The sequence below is a fragment of the Capra hircus genome, chromosome 24, assembly GCF_001704415.2.
Source record: "Capra hircus breed San Clemente chromosome 24, ASM170441v1, whole genome shotgun sequence".
In the NCBI taxonomy this organism is placed as follows: domain Eukaryota; kingdom Metazoa; phylum Chordata; class Mammalia; order Artiodactyla; family Bovidae; genus Capra; species Capra hircus.
Genome location: NC_030831.1, coordinates 33240184 through 33261432, shown reverse-complemented (window position 1 = coordinate 33261432; position 21249 = coordinate 33240184). Strand labels below are relative to the sequence as shown.

The 21249-nt window shown below is 44.3% G+C and overlaps 1 protein-coding gene and 1 pseudogene across 1 annotated transcript in view; one reads left to right on the top strand and one right to left on the bottom strand.

Annotated features, from left to right (window-relative positions):
* Positions 1-21249, top strand: part of LAMA3 (laminin subunit alpha 3) — a 255539-nt gene that overhangs the window by 20110 nt on the left and 214180 nt on the right. The window contains exon 2 of the mRNA XM_018039638.1: positions 5789-5941. Coding sequence (XP_017895127.1) covers positions 5789-5941 — 153 coding nt within the window. The remainder of the gene's footprint in view (positions 1-5788; positions 5942-21249) is intronic.
* On the bottom strand, positions 14350-14717 carry LOC102190280 (annotated as a pseudogene).

The following is a 21249-nucleotide window of genomic DNA, read 5'->3' as shown; positions in this document are numbered from 1 at the left end:
GAGAATGTTCTGAACAAGGTTTGGTGAAGGAGCAACCCCAGGTTTGGAAGGGGTGCACTCCAGAATGTTCTCCACGTCAGGGCAGCAGCTGACTGGGGTCTGGTCACTGGAGACCGTGCCTTGAAGGCATGTAACTTCAGGAGCCTCGGAGGGGCGTTCATGGCAGTGGGAACGTGGTGATCGTGTACCGGGGCCGTTGATGGATGCCTGTGGTTAGATCTGGCTTTGTTTTTTGTGCCACCTGCGTGCGGGCAGCTGAGACTGTCAGACGGGGTGTTCTCCTCAGCTGGGGCTCTTCCCACACAGCTGCTTGTGGGCAGGTGTTTTGAAAATCACATAATTGTGATTCCAGCTTGGCCTCACGCTCCATCCAAATCCAAGACGGGGCTCTCTGATGCAGCTTCTAGGGCCGGCAGGCCAGGATGGATGGCGTTCTGAGCCAGATTCACACACGGGTCCTGGTTCTTGCAGGTCCTAGCTGTGTGGTTCGAGCCCCTTCACCTCTGTGAGCCATCATTGCTGTGTCTTTAAGGGTTTTTTTAAAATTTATTTTTTAATTGGAGGAATATTGCTTTACAATGTTGTGTTAGTTTCTGCTGTACAACAGTGTGAATCAGCCATACCTGTACATGTCCCCTCTCTCTCTTGAGCCTCCCTCACCTCTCCCCACCCCACCCCTCTAGGTCGTCACAGCACTGGGCTGGGCTCCCTGTGTTATACAGCAGGTTGCCAAAAACTAGTTATCTGCTTCACACACGATAGTGTGTATACGTCAATGCCACTTTCTCCATTCATCCCACCTTCTCCTTCCTCCACTGTGTCCACAAATTCGTGCTCTACATCTGCGTCTCCATTCCTTAAACAACTAGGAATAAATCTACCATATGACCCAGCAGTCCCACTACTGGGCATATACCCTGGGTCCTTAAGTTCTGAAGACTTTGATGCAAACCTGAGAGTGTGGTGAAGACTTAGCAGGAGAAAGCGCGGCGTGTCTCCTGGCACCCACACCTCTCCCTGCCCAGTGCTCCCCTTATCAGAGCACCTGCTGGTGACATCTTGTGTTTGAGTTACTTCTCTTCTCTCCCACTGAATTTCTTCTAGAGCAGGGTCCCACTCTTGTTTGTTCCTTTGTTTTTACCCTAGCATCCAACACACATTGGAAGCGATCTGGAAAAGTTGAATGAATGAATGATCGTTCAAACAATAAAAGAGAAGTCGTGGTAGGGAGTGGTGCTGTAATCAGCCTCTAGTTTCTGAGAACAAGACAGTGTTTGGGCCGTGAATGCAATTGCACAGTCTTTTATGTACGAAGGTTTTTTTTTTAATTGATTCATTTTTGGTTGAAGGATAATTGCTTTACAGTATTAGTAAGAGGTTTCTGAATAAGGAGAATGATTAAAAATGTGAGCAACTAGGAGAGACTAATTTTTTCCCGTCTCTCTAAAAATGTGTAGGTCACTCGAGCCTCTGGGTGAACAGTGGCATGTCCTCTGGGACCCTCCAGTCTTGGATCTCAACTCTCTTTGTTGTTTATTTGAACAGTTTTGTCTCCTTCCTTTCCAGCCTCTTCTATTTGCTATTTCCCACAGGACTAGGCTAATAACAGTCTTGACACAATTCAGAGGGAGAGTCCCTTGTCTTGTTTATCTGTAAGTATTCTCACCTCTGTCTGAAGCAGCTTCCGATTCTGCACAGATGGTCTGTACAGGTTTGTTGCCTGGGTGGATGAATAACTGAACACAAAGATGTAAAGAATTCTCTTTGTTCTCTCTCTGTCCCCCTCTTCTCTGACTTTTTGTCCTTTTATTTATTTGTGGTTATTTAGGAATATTTGACCTCAGGTGCAGAATCGCATTATGGATTGTTCACAGCCCTCAGTTTATGACATGCTTTCATCATTGGTCCTTGCATGATCAGCCTTAATGTGTATGTGGATGGATGGGTTTTAAATAGTAAAACATGGGACTTCCCTGGTAGTCCAGCAGTTAAGACTCTGCACGTGTACTGAGGGAACTTGAGTTCAATCCCTGGTTGGGCAACTAAGATTCCCATATGCTGTGTGGCTGGAAAAAAAAAAAAGAAGTATAGTTGATTGTATTAAAATGTTTCAAGTGTACAGGAAAGTGATTGCACTGTGTACATGCGTTGTTCAGTCGCTAAGTTGTGTCCAACTCTGCCACTCCATGGACTACAGCATGCCAGGCTTCCTTGTCCTTCACCATCTCCCAGAGTTTGCTCAAATTCATGTCCATTGAGTCAGTGATGCCATCCAACCATCTCATCCTCTGTCACCCTCTTCTTCTCCTGCCCTCAATCTTTCCCAGTATCAGGGTCTTTTCCAATGAGTCAGCTCATCACATCAGGTGGCCGAAGTATCAGAGCTTTAGCATCAGTCCTTCCAATGAATATTCAGGACTGATTTCCTTTAGGATTGACTGGTTTGATCTCCTTTCTGTCCAAGGGACTCTTAGGAATCTTCTCCAACACTACAGTTCGAAAGCATCAGTTCTTCAGTGCTCAGCCTTCTTTATGGTCCAACTCTCACATCCATACATGACTACTGGAAACACCATAGCTTTGGCTGTACGTATCTTTGTCAGCAAGGTGATATCTCTGCTTTTAATATGGTGTCTAGGTTTGTCATAGCTTTTCTCCAAGGAGCAAGCATGTGCATACATACATATATGTATATATTCTTTTTCAGATTCTTTTCCATTATAGGTTATTACAAGGTATTGAATATAGTTCCCTGTATTCTACAGTAGGTCTTTGTTGCTTATCTATTTCATATACAAGTAGTGTGTATCTGTTAATCCCAAATTTCCAGTTTATCCTTCTCCCCCTTCCCTTTTGTTAGGTTTATTTTCTATGTCTGTAAGTCTGTTTCTGTTTTGTAAATTAGTTCATTAGTATCATTGTTTTAGATTTCACATATAAGTGATACCGTATGACATTTGTCTGTCTGACTTCTTCACTTAGTATGATAATCTCTCGGTCCATCCATGTTGCTGCAAGTGGCATTATTTCATTTTTATGACTGAGTAATATTTCACTATATATTCTGTGTATATATATATACACATACATACATACCACGTCTTCTTTATTCAGTAGTCTGTTGATGGACCCAATGTTCTTAATTTTAATGTAGTCAGATCTGTCTCTTTTTTTGTGTCAGTGCTCTCTGAACCTTGTTAAAGAACGCTTTCCTTGCTCTACGTTCTAAAAAGTATTTACCTTTTATTTTCCACTAAGAGATTTAAAACTTTTATTTCTTATGTTATGTTCTCAGTTCTTCTATAACAACACAAAAACCATCATCTCGAGACTTCCCTGGCAGTCCAGTGGTTAAGACTTTGCTTTCTAATGTAGGGGGTGTGGGTTCCATCCCTGGCTGAGGAACTAAGATCCCACATGCCTTGTGGCCAAAAGAGATAAATGTAGATTGTAAGCATCCACATCCTTGGAAGAGATTTGCTTGTATCATGTCTCCTTATAAACTTCAAGGAGAAATAATTTAATTCCTTTACCAGTAATTAAACTGGTAAAATGATTTCTAGGGAGAAAATGGGAAAAATAAAAATCAGTGAAGGGAAAAATACTCATAAATGTTAAGATGTCCTAGCTTAAACAGTTGTTAATTACACTTTTTGGGGGCTTCCCAAATAGCTCAGTGGGTAAAGAATCTGCTTAGAATGAAGGAGAGCAGGAGACTTGGGTTCATTCCCTGAGCTGGGAAGATGCCTTGGAGGAGGGCATGGCAGCCCACTCCAGTATTCTTGCCTGGAGAATCTCATGGACAGAGGAGCCTGGCAGACTACAGTCCATGGGGTCACAGAGAGTTGGATACAGCTGAGCACAGCACAGATGCTTTTTATTAATAACAACATTTTGGAGAAAGAACTCAAATTTATTTTTGGAAAACCCTGAGATGCTTATTCCTTTATTGGGCTTCTGTGACGTGCTGGGCTGTAGTGATTTGGGGAAAAGCAAGTCACAAGGCCTCTGACCTCATGAACTGATAGGACTGCCAACCCCACAGTGCTGCTTCTGGGTTACAGAATTCCCTTCATGTAAGGTCAAAAGATAAAGTTGTACATAATTTATCATCACATATGAAAAAACCCTCTGTAACACATTTGATGAATGCATTTGGTCATGCATTTGGCTTCACCCCAAGATCAAATTTATCCTTGAACATTGAAAAGTTAATTTCCAAGATGTTCATCCAGGGCAGAGCTACCCTTTTAACACAGCACTTTTCTGGAGAGGCTGTGAGTCTCAGTTTGCTTCTCTGTACGTGGACTTCCCTGGTTGCTCAGCGGTAAAGAATATGTCTGCCGATGCAGGAGACACAGGTTTGGTCCCTGGGTTGGGAAGATCTCCTGGAGAAGTAAATGGCAATCTGTTTCCAGCATTCTTGCCTGGGAAATCCCAAGGACAGAGGAGCCTGGCTGGCTACAGTCCTTGAGGTGTCAAGAGTTGGACACAACTTAGTAACTAAACAACAGCAACAGCAACAACAACAACACCTCCTCTTATGTAGTGGTTATGCTCTAAGATCATTTAATTGAGGAGCAAAGCATTTCAGTATGTGAAGTCCACTACTGAGTAAGCATAGGCTTTGAACAAATTGAAATAAACTCAATATATAAAGGCCTATGATCAGCTTATCAGGTGGTGCATGCTTAGTTGCTTGGTCATGTCCTGCTCTTTGGGACCCCATGGACTGTAGCCTTCCAGGCTCCTCTGTCCATGGGATTCTCTAGGCAAGAATACTGGAGTGGGTTGCCATTTCCTTCTCCAGGGGATCTTCCTGACCCAGAGATCAAACCTAGGTCTTCTGCATTGCTGGTGGATTCTTTACCATCTGAGCTATAAGGGCACTAAAATTATTCATTTCAGAAACAAAACAAGATAGAATCAAGAGAATCCGCTTACTAAAAAAGAGTAATTCAGTAAGAAGATGAGGTGATATCAATAGAATCAGAATTCAGTAGAGATGATAATATTAAATGAATAACCACTCCAGATAAAAATGAGTTCCCATTTACCTACTAAATGAACTGGCAACTCCCACAGTCTAGCCACGTCTCTGCCACTTACCTTTCAAGTGTTGCCTTCCATGTCCTCTTGTTTAAATGGGCCAGCTGGTCTCCGTGTCTTTGCTGGTGCTGGTTCCTCTGCCTGGAACACCTTCCCGATTGGCTGCTCACTGCCACTTACCAGCGTCCTCTCCATCCTCGCAGGCAGCTTAAATCCCACCTCTTTGCTCAGCCTTTCCTGAGCTCATGGAATATCTACCACCTTAGGCCCTGGGCTCTATGCTCTTGGCATACCTACCCCCTTGTGGTTACTTATATGCTTATCACCTCCACTGGGGCTGTGAGCAGGGCTTCTCTTTGTATCCCAGGGCCTGACATGCGCCTTGCAGAGGAGGATGTGAAGAGTTGACATGGATTTGCTGAAGGAGAACATCATTGCAGCCCAAGCACAGCAGGCTCTTCTTAGTGTCACGCAGGACAAGAAAAACGTAGCTGTAACGGATGGAAGATAAATATGATGTGTATCCTAGAAACACGATAAACAGAGGTCTAAGCAGGTGATACGGTTTAAGATGAAATGGAACAGAGAAAGCCTTACTACTGCCTTCTGAAAATATGATGATGAACTTCAACAGTTGACATGTCTAAGCTGTATAAAGCATCTTTGTTTTGATTACCTCTTTGACTAAATTGATAAGAAATTACTTAAAAATTAAAGAAGAACTTTTTTCCCCCCCCAGGGGCAGTTCTGTGACTACTGCAATTCTGAGGACCCCAGGAAAGCACACCCTGTCACCAATGCAATTGATGGATCAGAGCGTTGGTGGCAAAGCCCTCCCCTTTCATCAGGCATGCAGTACAACAAAGTCAACGTCACCCTGGACCTGGGGCAAGTGAGTTGTGCTTTCCTCTGGAATGGGGAAAATTAGCTCGAATCATTGTTTCTGTGGTTATTGCTTTTTGCAATTAATTTTTATTGGCATATAGTTTATTTACAATGTTGTGTTAGTTTCTGCTGTATAGCAAGGTGAATCAGCCATATATCTATCCTTGTATACAAATATTCCTGTGATTATTTCTGAAATAATGATTATTTTAAAAACAAGCTTCAGTTTCAGTTTACTAATACTGTGAAGCCCTTGACTTTAATATTTGCATCCCTCAACACCCAGCACAGTGCCTGTCACAGTGCAAACACCCATACCTGCCTATTAAATGAGCTAAAACAATAATTGTAAGTAGTATCAACAAGGGTATTTTTTATTATTGTTTTTGACTGTGGTAAAGTACACATAATGTGAAATTTAGCATCTTAGCCATTTTTAAGTGTACAGTTCAGTAGTGTTAAATCAGTTCACGGTGTTGTGAAATCAATATTCAACACTTTTTAATTCTGGAAAACTGGTACTCTGTACTCATTAAACACTGACTGTCCATTCTACTTTCTGTCTCTGTGAGTTTGACTGCCCTCGGTACCTCATATAAGTGGAATCACACCGTATTTGTCCTTTTGTGATTGGTGTATTTTGCTTAGCAGAATGTCTTCAGGGTTCATCCGTGTTGCAGCATGTGTCAAAATTTCTTCTCTTTTAGAGGCTGAATAATATTCCATTGTACGGATACCACATTTTGGTTATTTATTCATCCACCACTGGCCGCTTGGGTTGCTTTCACCTTTATGCTTTATGCTCTCACCTTTATTGTGAATAATGCTATGAACATGGGTATGGCAAAGATATCTTTATAGCATTCTCTTTCCTGGAAATCTTGACTCTGTGAGCAGTGTCTACCATAGTTTTTGATCTTGTTTGGCCATCTGGTCCATGAGGGAATCTGATTAAGACCTGTCCTCCTGTGAGAGGCTAAGATGGTCCTAGGATGTTTCATGCCCGTCTTCTTTGAGTGTGGACAGCTCTATAAATATGATGGATGTCACTTCCATGATAAAATGATATCATATGACAAGAAATGAAGGGATTTTGCAGGTGCATTAAAGATCCCAAGTCAGTTGCTCAAAAGGAACACTATCCTGGGGACCTCTGCTAATTAGGGGAGCTCTTAAAAAGGACTGGCCCTATCCCAAGGAAGAGGTTTGAAACATGATAAGTTTACCTGCTGATCTCAAAGGGAAAGCTTCCTGTGGTGATGGCCATATGGCAGAGATCTAAGAGTTGGTTCTAGAAATGGAGAGAGGTCCCAGCCAACAACCAGCAAGAAAAGCGGGAACCTGTCCTGCAACCATAAGGATCTAGATTCTACTAACAACATGTGCAAACTTTAAGTAAACCTTTTCAGGCATTTAGTGGACACCTTGATGGGAGCCTTGACAGAAAACCTGGTCCCACCATGCCCAGATCCCTGATGTAAAGAACCGCGAGATAATAAATGGTGTTGTTTTAAGCCACTGAGTTTGCAGTAATTTGTTAAGCACAAGTAGTAGAATTTGTCTTCCAGTGCAGGGAGTGAGTACAGGTTTGATCCCTGGTCAGGGAGCCAAGATCTCACATACCTTGATGCCAGAAAACCAAAAAACCAAATCATAAAACAGAAGCACTGTTGTAACAAACTCAATAAAGACCTAAAAAGGAACTGCATCCCACAGACTAGAAACTGATTGTCACTGAGATTTCTTCCAATGAGTGTATTATATTCAGTTTCATGATAGAAGGGTTCTCCATTTCTTTTGCCCAAAAGTTTTGTTAAATCAGGCCTCTCCTGAAAATATTTTCCATCATCAGTTTGCATCAGAGATAATTCAGGGAGATCTGGCATGGTTTGAAAGACTCCATAACCCCAGTTTCAACCACGATTTAGTCTTATCCTTCTAGCACTAATTCAGTAGAGATTTTGCATGTAATGACTAGGATTTGCCTATCATACCACTTTTTAAACTGAGGATTTCTGTAGTTAGTTGGGAATTTTAACCTATTAAATGATGTTTACTGAACATACGAGTGCCTTCTGGATTTGCTCTTTTCCCCTGAAGGCTTTTCTTAAACCTACCTTTTAAAAGTACCCTTTTGATGTATTGAAAAATCCCTAATTAAGACAGATGAATTAGTAAAACACCAACATAGAGATAATTTAGTAATTTTCAGGTTGCTGACAGACATGAGCCATGGCCAACATTTTCATGTAGATGATGCCCACCCACCTCCTTCCTAGCTGGGAGGCTGCTCTACAGGTGGCTGAGAGTGTGGGTCCTGGGGTCAACCCACCCTAGTTCATGCTCTGGTATGCTGCTTACTTACTGGGTGACCCTGAGCAACAAATTTAACTGCTCTCTGCTTCAGTTTTCACATTTATACAGTGAAATGATACTAGTGTTCACTTCGTAGAATTGCTGTGAGGTTTGAATGAGTTGACTGCTTCATTTTTAAACCTCTTCAGGCCAGTGGTTTTAAAGTAAGTTTTCCTTTAATAAAATAAAGTCAGTGCCAATAAACACATTATTAAAATAGACTGACTCCTAACTTCTGCTCCTCTGGAAAGGACTGTGATGATCCTGTAGAAAATACTCTAGGAAAGTCTAGAGACAGGAAAAGCAATATACATCATGTCAGACTGAGCCTGTTTCTTCCCTCTTGTGTTGGAGCAACACGTAGTAAGCATGTTTTATCTCGTAGGGTTCACATCTTACACCCCGTCCATAGGATCTATATTTTTTCCTTTTTGCTGAAATTAACCATGAAAGTGTCACTGAGAGGATAGATTTCATAATTGAATCGTGACCTATGGACTTTAGATTTAGGAAATGCAAATCTTGATTTTTTAAATTTTTAAAAATTTATTTTTAAATTGAAGTATAGTTGATTTACAATATTAATTACTGCTATATAGCAAAGTGATTCAGTTATACATCTATACATTCTTTTAAAAATATTCTTTTCCATTATGCTTTATCACAGGATAGTTCCCTGTGCTATACAGTAGGACCTTGTTGTTTATCCATCCTATACATACTTTTTTAAAAAAGATTAAAAAAAATTTTTTTATAAAAAACGATTTATAAAAATCTTTTAAATTATTTATTTAATTATTATTGTCTGTGCTGGGTCTCCATTGCTGTGAGGGCTTTTCTCTAGCTGCAGTGAGCAGGGGCTACTCTCCAGTTGTGGTCTATGGGCTTCTCCTTGCTGTGGCTTCTCTTGTTGCAGAGCACAGGCTCTAGAGCGCGGGGGCTTCAGTAATCGCAGCTTCTGGGCTCTGGAGCACAGGTTCAATAGTTGTGGTGCACGGGCTTGGTGGTCTCACGGCATGTGGGATCTTCCTGCACCAAGGATCAAACTCGTGTCTCCTGCATTGGCAGGTGGATTCTTTACTACGGAGCCACCAAGGAAGCCCCATCCTACATATACTTGTTTGCATCTGCTGATCCGAAACTCTGAATCCATTCCTCCCCACCCCCTCTCCCTTGGTTATGAGTGATATCATATGGTGTTGATCTTTCTCTTTCTAACTTAAGGAAGTGCAAATCTTGATGCCTAGTTGGGAAATAAAATACAGGCCATGAACTTGTTATTATCAAACCACTCTTTTTCCAGCCACTGAGAGCTTGAATTTGATTTTGCTGTGCTGTAGTCAGTTTGACAGCTTACGTTGTCATGTTGCCTTTTGGACTACTTGGTGATTTTCATTGTTGTTGTTTTTTTATTTTTATTTTTTAGGCCAACACAGTTTGACAAGTAAAAACATTGCCTTCAAGGCTCTTGAAGGGCAATTTCCTTCCTTACAAAGTGTCAAATGTAGAAGTTTCTGCAATTCACTGGAGGCAGTGGCATTTTCTGGGGCTGTTCAAGTTCATTCGATTTTATAGAATTCATCAGTTTTGGGCTATAGAGTAACAACAGGATAACTTACTGGAAACTTTCACATTGTCTGGCCAAGTATAATGAGTTCATTTTGACACTGAAAGCAAATTATGATGTCCAGTTTTTTTAAAGTATATATTTGGAATATAAGGATATTTGTTTCTTCCTGGACTCCTGGTGGAACATGACCTCTGGCCATTTCCCCCTGTGAGACAGGCAGGTGTAGCCATGGGCTTGAGCTGCGCTCCTTGATTTCCTTCAGAATCAGAATGAATCTTACTCTGCCAGACAGACTCCTTATATTCACCTCTGCTTTTCCTTCTCCAGGGTGAGGTCTAGGGGAAAATGTGGGTGTGGCAGGGCTTCCCTCAAAGTCAAGGTGGCCAGGAGCTTGGGAGGGGCTGGCTCTCAGGTGGGAAGGAGGCAGGTAAGCAGTCTGGGACAGGACAGGTTCCCCAGGAGAGCAGGCCCCACCCACAGGTTCCAGGGAACAACCGGAAAAACCCCTCGAGAAGAACTGTAAGGCTTTTTTTTGGTAAATTAATCTATTTATTTTAATTGGAGGCTAATTACTTTACAATATTGTAGTGGTTTTTGCCATACGTTCACATGAATCAGCCATGGGTGTACATGTGTCCCCCCATCCTGACTCCCTCCCTCCCACCTCCTCCCCCATCCCATCCCTCAGGGTTTTATGCAACTTGTCATGCCCCTAGGAGTACTGTTTTTAACCTGTTCAGTTCAGTTCAATTCAGTCACTCAGTCGTGTCTGACTCTTTGCGACCCCTTGAATTGCAGCACGCCAGGCCTCCTTGTCCATCACCAACTCCCGGAGTTCACTCAGACTCAGGTCCATCGAGTCAGTGATGCCATCCAGGCATCTCATCCTCTGTCGTCCCCTTCTCCTCCTGCCCTCAATCCCTTTAACCTATTAGTAGTAGAAATAAGCACTTCTGTGGTGGCTCAGATGGTGAAGAGTCTGCCAGAAAAGCAGGAGACCTGGGTTTGATCCCTGGGTCAGGAAGATCCCCTGGAGGAGGGCATGGCTACCCACTCCAGTATTCTTGCCTGGAGAATCCCATGGATAGAGGAGCCTGGTGGGCTACAGTCTAGAGGGTCACATAGAGTCGGACACAACTGAGCGACTAACACACACACACAGCAAAAATAAAGACAAAGCAAACATCCTTCTCCCACCCCCCAAGCCAAAAACCTCGAAAGGAATGACTATTCGCCTCAGAGGCTAGAGGTATGACGAAGAGATGTGATGCCATTGTGCCCCATTCTGCTGGGTTGCTGGGGAAAGGGGGCTGGCTGAGCAGGACAGCGGCTGAGACAGTCCTTGGGCCATGTTAGAGGCGAAGTCTGTGAGGGTAGCCCTGCCCTCAGCCCCCCAGCTCCCTCTGAGCAGGCAGCACGGAGGATAGCTCCTGTGCCCATTCACACGTGTACCATCTCCAGGGCCTCCCCCTGACTCCCTGCTTCCTGCCTCAGGGCCCTTCCCAGGCCTTGGGAGTTTTCTGAGCCTGTGTTCAGAGCAGCTAGGAAGTGCAGGATTTAATGCCCTGAGGGGCAACCCTCAATCCAGAAGATGCAGGAGCTGGTGGAAAATCCCCTCATTTCTCTGCCACTTCTTGGGACAGTTCTGAGGAGCTTTCTGAGGACACAGTTCTTCAGAGTGTCTGCAGCAGGATGGAGCCCCAGTTGGCCTTGGTGGAATCTGCCTATTAACACTTTAGACACTGGCTCTTCTCCCTCCTCTGTGTCCCTTTGTCTCCCAATTTATGCTTCTTGAGATCAACTCCCAACTAAGCTACCTGTGCCCAAGTCTTTGTCTCTGAGTTGGTTTTAGAAGGATTGAACCCACTCCAGTGTTCTTGCCTGGAGAATTCCATGGACAGAGGAGCCTGGCAGGGTACAGTCCATGGGGTCACAAAGAGTTGAACATGACTGAGTGCCTAACACTTTGAAACTAAGACAGGGAAGAAAGAGGCCTAGATGGAGGCTTGGAAACCCTCCTGGGTGTCTGCATAAGCAAACACTATGAACAAATTGTGTAAAATATAGACTGCAGCCATGAAATTAAAAGATGCCTCCTCCTTGGAAGAAAATCTATGACAAACCTAGACAACATATTAAAAAGCAGAGACATCAATTTGCTGACAAAGGTCCATTAATCAAAGCTATGGCTTTTCCCGTAGTCATGTACAGATGTGAGAGTTGGACCATAAAGAAGGCAAAGCACTGAAGAATTGATGCTTCCCAACTGCGGTATTGGAGAAGACTCTTAAGAGCCCCTTGGACCGCAAGGAGATCATACCAGTCATCCCAAAGGAAGTCAACCCTGAATATTCACTAGAAGAACTGATGCTGAAGCTGAAGTTCCAACACTTTGGCCATCTGATATGAAGAGCTGACTAAGGACTCTGATGCTGGGAAATATTGTAGGCAGGAGGAGAAGAGGGAGATAAGAGGATGAGATGGTTGGATGGCTGACTCAATGGACATGAGTTTGAGCAAACTCTGAAAGTGAAGGACAAGGAAGCCTGGTGAGCTGCAGTCCATGTGGTCACAAAGAGTCAGACACGACTCAACAACTGAATAACAACAAAGAAGGAAATCCAGAAAAAATGTTTCTAAAGCTCTCAGCTTAAGAGTAACCAAGGAAACAGCATTATGACTTTTAAAGAAGAAAATACAGGTCATAGGGAAATTTCCCATTAGTCTACCTATTTTCTTCATGAATTTAGCATAGATGCAGATGTATCTGAGAGTGAATTTAGTTTACAGGCACCTTCTAGGAGCTCCCCCCTCGCTCCCATCCTCTTCAACTTTTATTAAACTTTGGTGGATGAATCCAAAACATTCTTTGTAACCTTTGTCAGTTCTGACTCAGATGGGGGGAAGGCCTGGGCTAGTTTCTGATGCTTCCTAATAAGCACGTGGGCTTTGGAGATTAAATTGGTTCTTGGGATGCTTGGGTTACTAAGAGTCATGAAGAGTCTGACTCAGTTGGGTCCCTGGGTGAATACAGTTCAATCTAGAAAGTACACGGCTCTTGGATTTGACCCAGTGTCCTAGATTCCTTAGGAAACCTCTAGCCTATAAGCTTCAGGAAGCTGGGGATGATGTCTTTCTGTGTTCACTACAAATGTTCTGCTCCCAAAATATTGCATAGTATTCAGCACATAGTAGTTGCTCAATAAATATTTGTTGAATGAATGTAGAATGAGGCAAGGATGATTCAGGGTTGGCCTGGATTTCGCTGGTGTCAGTGAAAGCATATTGCTGTGAGATCAAATCTCTGGGGAGAGTGGACCAGCCTTGGCCCTGATGTTAATTAGATCATTGGTTCCACTTAGGATAATTGGTTCTCTTTGCCACATCATTTAAGTATTTTAGAGCAATAACATAATTAGAAGATACAGATCTTAGAGTGAATTTGTAATTAATAAATATTCTATTAATGAACATATAGTCATGAGACTCAACCCTTGAAGGCCAATCATTTGTTAGTGGGAAAAAACAAGGACCGATAAAATCCTCTGGGGCTACTAAGGATGTAATTTTATCCTTTATGCTACCGAAATAACCTAACATGGCAATTTGTCTTTGAAGTGCTCTTTAAGGAACTTACACACTAGGGAGAATCTGACAATTTGGAATTTTTTCTTTTTTAATGTGTGAAAAACTCAAGGAAGCTGAGTGGATCCACAGCAAGAGTAGAATTCTGAGATGTCAGTTTTGCTTAGTTCTCTGAATCACTGTCTCAGACATTGGTAATGTACATTAGTTGATAGATTCTAAGAACTTTAAACACTGTTATAGAAAATAATGTCTGGGAAATAGTTTCTCAACTAAAAACTGCTTATTCTCTGGCCATGTTGCCTGTTTGCAATATCTTTCTCTAAATGGATGTATTTTTCCACCATCTACCTATTTCCTCAAGCCATAAAACTGAATCAACATTGATGCCATGGATTAAGATTATTTCCTAAGATTACTTAAGATTGAAACAGATCCTGACTCTAGTGGCTAAACACAATGCTGATTTATTTCTCATTCATGTCAGAGTTGAAGCATAACTTATCCTGGCCAGGTCGCTCCACTCCAAACAATGGTTCAAAGACTCAGACTAACTACTGCGGAGGCAGGAAATGTAGCCCAGCTGTTGCTCTAGAAGGAAGCAAGCTTTCTAAAGGCAAAGCTGTCTCGTCTGTGCCCTGCAGGGGTTCCTTGAGATGGTGAAAGCTGATACCGTGTATCTCTTCCCAGCTCTGACACCAGCCCTGGGTGGGAGCGTTGACACCAGAGGAATTGGCCAATGTTACACATCAGGGCTTCTTTCCAGGAGCCGGTTTACCAGCACGCTGCTCACTGAGTCTCTTCTATGTTCCTGCACTTCGCCTCCCACCCCTTCTTACTGTTTAATTATTATCTCTGGCTTCTTGAAGTTTTATTTTTCAAAATGTGCAGTTGGTGGGACCCATTCATGCATCTTTACCGGCAGCTGGGGCCTTGGTGTTTTTGGTGTAAACTACTTGATCTCTGTGCTTTGAAACCAGTTTAATAAGTCCTTACTATGGAGGTCCTGAAGGGCTGGCCTGGCCAGGAAACCACAGATCTTTGGTCTCGCAGAGATGACAACTGGAGTTATAAGCTTATGGTTGGGAACTTCTTTACAGAGTTTGTCAGCTGTTGCTTTGTCAAATAAGACTAGTTTATTGAGTTTGTCCCTAACTTTGCCTTTGGACCACTTCTTCTTTTTGGCCTTGCCCCTTGATTTGTTCACTGGATGTTTGTCTTTCTTGGCTGACTTTCCGACGTCTTTCTTCTTCTTGTCATCCTTGGGTGGCATAGGAAAGCCAGGAGAGGAACTGTGACCACCGCCACCTTGCTACGATGTCGGACAAAATGTGCGTCTTGCTTCTTCATATCCTGGAGTCCCATTCCTTCTCTCCATTGGTACTGCACTGCCGCGACCCTCATGTTAGCCTCTGACAGCTCTTTCCTGTGATGTCATCTAACCCATCTCCCTGCCTCTGCTTTTGGCTCTCTCCCCTTGTCCTGCAGGTGTTCATGGTGCAGAAAGATGTGATGAGGAGCGGTAGGAACAGTAGAAATGATTGAGGTTGGTGGTTTTCCAGGAGTTTACCCATCAACCCATCAATCTTTCTCATCTTTCCTGAGCAAAACAAAGATTTAAACGTGTAATTGTCCCCATTTACATTCCTTTCATGGCTCCCGGCTACTTTCAGAATAAACTCCACGTTTCTAGGGATGGTATATAAGCCCCCCACCCCCACCCTGTACCCCCGGCACAATCTAGCTTCTGCCTTTTCACTAGTCTCTTTTCTAGATGCTGCTTTTTCCCTCAGACTCCATGCCACATCAGCAGGGACCTATTTATAATTCCCTGAACACTCCATGGGGCTTCCCTGATGGCTCAGCAGGTAAAGAACCTTCTTGCCAACGCAGGAGATGTTAGAGACTTCGGTTTGATCCCTGAGTTGGGAAGATCCCATGGGGGAGAGCATGGCAACACACTCCAGTATTCTTGCTTGGAGAATCCCATGGATTGAGAAGCCTGGTAGGCTACAGTCTACAGGGCTGGACATGACTGAGTGACTAACACTTTCACTTTCAAACCCTCTGTGACATTTCCTGCTTTGTGACCTTGTTTGGGTGCTCTTCTTAGCACTTAGGAATACCTTTGCTCCAAACCTGCTTTGGCTACCTCCTTTCCCCGGTAACTCAGGTATCACCTGCTGGGAACCTTCCCTGGCACTTGCTATATATGCTGTCATGTAGGCCCATTACATCGTGAGCTCCTTAAAGTTGTTGTTGTTGTTCAGTTGCTAAGTTGTGTCCAACTCTTTGTGACCCCATGGACTGCAGCACACCAGGCTTCCTTGTCCTTCACTATCTCCCAGAGTTTGCTCAGACTCATGTCCATTGAGTCAGTAATGCCATCCAAGCATCTCATCCTCAACTGCTCCATTTTCCTCCTGCCCTCAATTTTTCCCAGCGTCAGGGTCTTTTCCAAAGAGTCAGATTCACATTAAGTGGCCAGAGTATTGGAGCTTCAGCTTTAGCATCAGTCCTTCCAATGAATATTCAGGGTTGATTTCCTTTAGGATTGACTGGTTTGATCTCCTTGCTCTCCAAGGGACTCTCAAGAGTCCTTAAGGTCAAGGAGCATATAATATTATTCTTTTTATCCATGGACTTAAAAAGTCCTGGAAGGCCCTTCATCCCCAAAATGTGATGAATTAAATGGAAAGAAAAATTTCAAGAGTGTTCTTTTTATATTATCCCATTTGTTATATGTCTTGCTTTAACCATGAACAGCTCTTCTGTATTTTTAAAATATCCCTAACATTTACATTTGTTAGTTCCCATTTAACCAGCGCCACAAGTAAAACAGACATAACAGAAAATGAGTAAAATATGTTTCCACCCCAAACATTCAGTAGGCTGTAGTCAGACAACATAAACCAAGAATCAGAAGCAGGAACGGAAAGTGTACTAGAAAAGAGCGACACTTTCCTACTGGAATTTTCTCCCAAACTCGCTACCAATACAAGTTAATATGATCAAGTGCTGAACAGAGGTCACTGTGACTTCACTGGTGATGCTTACAGGTCACCCTGAGTCACGCAGTATTATGACTCTGGCATTTGCTTGTGTGTCAGGATTACAGCCGCTACAGAGTGGTCAGAGCAGTTTTTCCTGGCAGGAAGGGTGATACCAGGGTTTGGCCTCCCATGAGAAGAGGAGGCCTATGGTCCAGGAGGAGGCACTAGAAGGCTAGCCCCCCACACCCTCCAGCTGTCCGTCAGCCCACATGGAATTTGTCTCTCAAAGAGCTGGATGGAGAATATACAATGAGGTTCATTGCTTGAGAACTCCAGGGGTCACGGCTCCTGCTGCCAAGAGAAAAATAAAAAGAACCAAAGCCCTCAGTGCTGTCCAGAAAAGGTTAATCCTGTGTCTTTGAGGGTTGGCCATGCAGTTAAGAAGACATAAGGAAGATGGCATGCCAAGGTACTGGGATGGAATTAAGTGGGGCTGGGAATTGACCAGAGGAGAGCCACTTGGCTTCTTGGGAAGAGTCTAGGCTTCTGTGCCAGCCTTTGGTCCCATGGTGATGGTCAGGGTGAGAGAGAGACTGAGGCACAGAACCCAGACAGGCTGGGGTCCCGGCATCCTGGCAGGGTCTCCTCTGTGTGTGGCAGAGGCTCCCTGCTGTGGCTGGAAACACTTATGAACAATGTATGTGAACATGCCTTGATTCTCATGAAGCTCTATGCAGGTACAGACTATTACTGCTATTACTTAGAGAAGTTGTCATTGACGTCCCTCCCTCTCTCCTCGTCTAGGCTTCCAGTAAGCTTACACTGCCTTATCTCTTCCAAGTGAGAGAAGGATCTATCGATCTGTTCTCAGTAAAGTTCTGGAAGCTCAGGACTGAAGCTTCCTAGAGTCTTTGCATCTTAACAAATTGTTATCTGTTTTCGTCATGAAGCTAATACTTCTAGAAATTGATCCTAAGAAAATAAGGAGGTAAATGCTCAAAATGTTTGGCTTCCCAAGTGGCACTGGTGGTAAAGAACCTGGCTGCCAATGCAGGAGATAAATGCTAAAATGTTTGAGCAAAGATATTCTTGGGAGCATTGTTCATAATTGGATAACGCGGGAAATAGCAGTCTCACATCCAGTAAGGGAATTGATGCATCGAATGGATTAATTGGCAACCATAGGAAGGCTGCCACAGAGTGGGGAGTCTTTATTGATCTGACGGATGTTTGTGCTATAGTGTAAAGAAAAAATAATCAAACTTTAGGTATGCTGTATATATAGTATGGTAGGATGACATTTTGTCTCTGTGTATGAGCAAAGCAAAAAGTCAGGCAAGAAGGTATTTAAAATGCTAACAGTGCCTTCTCTGGATGGAGGGATTATTGGTCGATTTTACTTTCTTCTATGAATCCAATTTACAATGTGATTCAGATCCATCACTCTTATTACACAGGTGCAAATCTGGCTCCAGAACTTTCTAGCTGTGTGATGCTGGGCCCTCTAGTTAATGTCTTGGAGTCAGTTTCTTCATCTGAGACCTGGAGATGAACCTAGAACCACCCTCGTAAGGTTGTTGGGAGGAATTAATAAAGTAATACAGAAAAACTCTTAAAGGGACTTCCCCAGTTTTCCATTGGTTAAGACTCCCTCTTCCAATGCAGGGATTGTGGATTTGATCCCTGGTCAGGGAACTAAAATCCCACATACCACAAGGTATGGGCAAAAGTTAAATAAATAAAAATTTGTTAAGAGAAAAATTCTTAAAATTATGCCTCTCACACTGTGAGTACTCAATTCATGTTGGCTGTTATATCTGTATTTTTTCACTGAGCACATGTTTTACTTTTAGAGTTAGAAAAACAGTAGAGCAATTGGGAAAAATTTTTTCTTTGGGGGAATAAAGAAGAGCTCAATACAGTGATGACAAAAGGCACAGTTATTCCCGGTGGAATTGGACGTGTTGATGGAAAAGCTTACTTGGAGCTTCCTGACATCCTCCACCCCCCAAATAAATATAAGCTTCTGACCAGCTCCTCCTGGAATGAGGTCAGCCTGTTAGAGATCTTTAAATGCCAACAGAATCAGAAAAATGCCCAGTAAATGGAAACAATTTTTTTAAAGAACCTCTTTTATTCTTTAGCTAATCTTGAAAATTGTTTCTTCCCTTGTGAAACTTTCATGATTTCAAGCATATTTTGGCTTTCAGTCATGGCAGTTTTCCTATTACTATTATTGGCAAGCATATATAAGGAAAAACTGAATTTCGTGAATTCTTCACAGTGGTTCCAATGAGAGTTTGAGTTAAATATAATGTCTCGGGGGAGCCCTGGCCCCGGCCCCTCCTCTCCACTGCCTGCTGTCCCCCAGAACGCCCACCCCAGAGCCTCTGCCCCTCCTTCCACCAGTGGCCCCGGAGCCTCCCTGTGTCACCACGCATCTTCCTTTACTCTGCCTCTCAAAACCTCTCCTCTCTCTACTCCTGCTTCTGTGGTTTCTCTTCACTTTTGTCTTTTTCTTTTCCATTCTTCCATTGTATTTCCTTCTTTTAGAGAAAAACAGGAATCAAATCAAACCACCTCCTTTTCCTGCGGTCACTGCCCGCCTTCAGGAGGGGTGCTGTGTGGGTCCCCGGCCGCCCCTCCAGCCCCAGAGTCACTCCCTGAGGAGCTGGGTGGGAGGGTTAGGGCTCCATCGGGACCAGGCTCCCTGCCTGGCTCCAGCCCTGCCCACCAGCCTGGTCCCTGTGGGGATTTGAGATGCAGGCAGCGTGGATGTCCTACTTCCTGGGACCCTGCCGCTCCCTCCAGACCAGGGGGCCCCAACTTCACGCCCCTCCACTCCATCCACAGTTCCTGCCAGTCTTCCACGTGAGGTCTCCTTGGCGTTTAGCCTGCAGATGAGTTGCTTCATGCTCCTTGTCTCTCTAACTTAACGGCAAGCTTCTGTGCTATTTGCACTCCTCTTTAACTCTCAGACCCCTATTCCCCCATGTGGAATTTCCTGACTCAGTGCATCACCCATGATGAGCTCTGACCCATATGCTTTAAGCTTCCTGAACAATGAGATCGCAGGTTTACCTTCACAGTTTCTCAACATCTTGGAATAACCGGAGTGAATGCTGGGGTCTTTCCCTTGCCTCTCACGATCGCCCTGGCCCAGGAGCCTCTCGCCATCCTCGCGTGACTGGTTCTAAGCACATGGAGTCCCAGGAGCTCTGGCGAGATGAAGGGGGCACACTGGGGCCTCGGAGTCTTCAGGGGGTGTGGAAGGATGCAGTGTACTCTTCCTGATTCAGGATCTGTGTCACCACATCCTGGAGGTCCCAGCTGAGTGAATTCAGGCTGGCGTCTCTTATCAGAGGGTGCAGGTGGGCAGAGCTGGGGGCAGGTAGCATCAGAGTGAGAGAGCAAAGCCCAGGGCCTGGCTGACATCAGGCAGGGTGCAAGGAGAACAGAGTATAGCCTTCTTAACTGCGGAGGGAGGTCAGGGCAGGGAGAATGGGCGAAAGGCAGCCGTTTTATAAATTCCTGTGTTTCAGGGCGAGGGCATCTCCCCAGCTCTGCTCAGGCCTGGGCAGGGCTGGACCTGAAAGGGCCTGGTGTTGAGGACAGGCGGGGCTGACACCTTGCCCTGGCTGCTGGGCTTGCCCCCACCCCTAGGATGCTATGGTTTGAACTCGTTTTATGACTCTCCCAGGCAGCCGGTGCTCAGCCTTAGCCTCTGCTCTCCTCCCTTCTCTTGTCATTCCCTCTGGCCTGTGTGTGCCCCCTACTGTCCCTGAGGCTGCACAAACTACCACCCAACCCAAGGGCACATGAAGATTTGAGGAGCACTGCTTAGACCATGCCTCTCAAAGTGTCTGTGACAAAGGACCCATTTTTTAAAAACAAACATTTCTAAACTGTCACAGACCACTGCCTTTGTAAAATTCAGTAAAAATGAATTCATAGAAAAATGAATTGAAAAATAAAGCCTAAAGACTTCCAAAATAAAAAGTTAGTCGCTCAGTCATGTCCGACTCTTTGCGATCCCATGAACTGTAGCCCCTCAGGCTCCTATGTCCATGGAATTCTCCACGCAAGAATACTGCAGTGGGTTGCCAATTCTTTCTCCAGGGCATCTTCCCGACCCAGGGACTGAACCCTGGGTCTTCTGCATGCAGGCAGATTCTTTAGCATTTGCGGTACCAGGGATGTTCTCAAAATACAAGCCTCATTTAAAAATTAGATTCAACAGATGCTACTTTTTTCTTTTCAGCTGTTACGAAGGTTTCTCCCGCTCGCCTTCGGGTTCTGTCCTTGTTGCTCCGTGGGTGAGTCTGGGGACCACACTTTGAGTAGCGCCACTCTAGACCATTAGCTGTCATTTTTCTTGAGCGTTGTTGATGCTAGTCCTGAAGTCTGCTTCTCCTTTCTGTGGCTTCTTCTCTGGCTCAGATTTGGTTAGCCAGTTCAAAATGTGTTTGCTAATTGTTTCAGACTGTAGCCCTGAGCCTCCATGACCTGAACGGTTTCCTTCTCTCCCTCCAACCACTCTCCATCCCACTATGGGCCTGAAGCAGCCAGCCTTACTGGGCAGCATCATATTCTCCTTGAGCTTGGGTTCTTGGCAGAGTCTGGCCAGTGGGACATGCACACAAGCACGTGCCCAGAGGAAAGCAGGGGAGTGAGGCGGGGGTGTCTATTCCCCGCGGATGCAGGATCTCAGTGCTTCTCTTGAGGGGTTTGGCTCCTGCAGCCACAGCTCTGTCTCAGCTCCAGTATCTGCTTCCTGTCCTTGCCCGTCAGGTCTGGAGTGGGAAGGGCTCT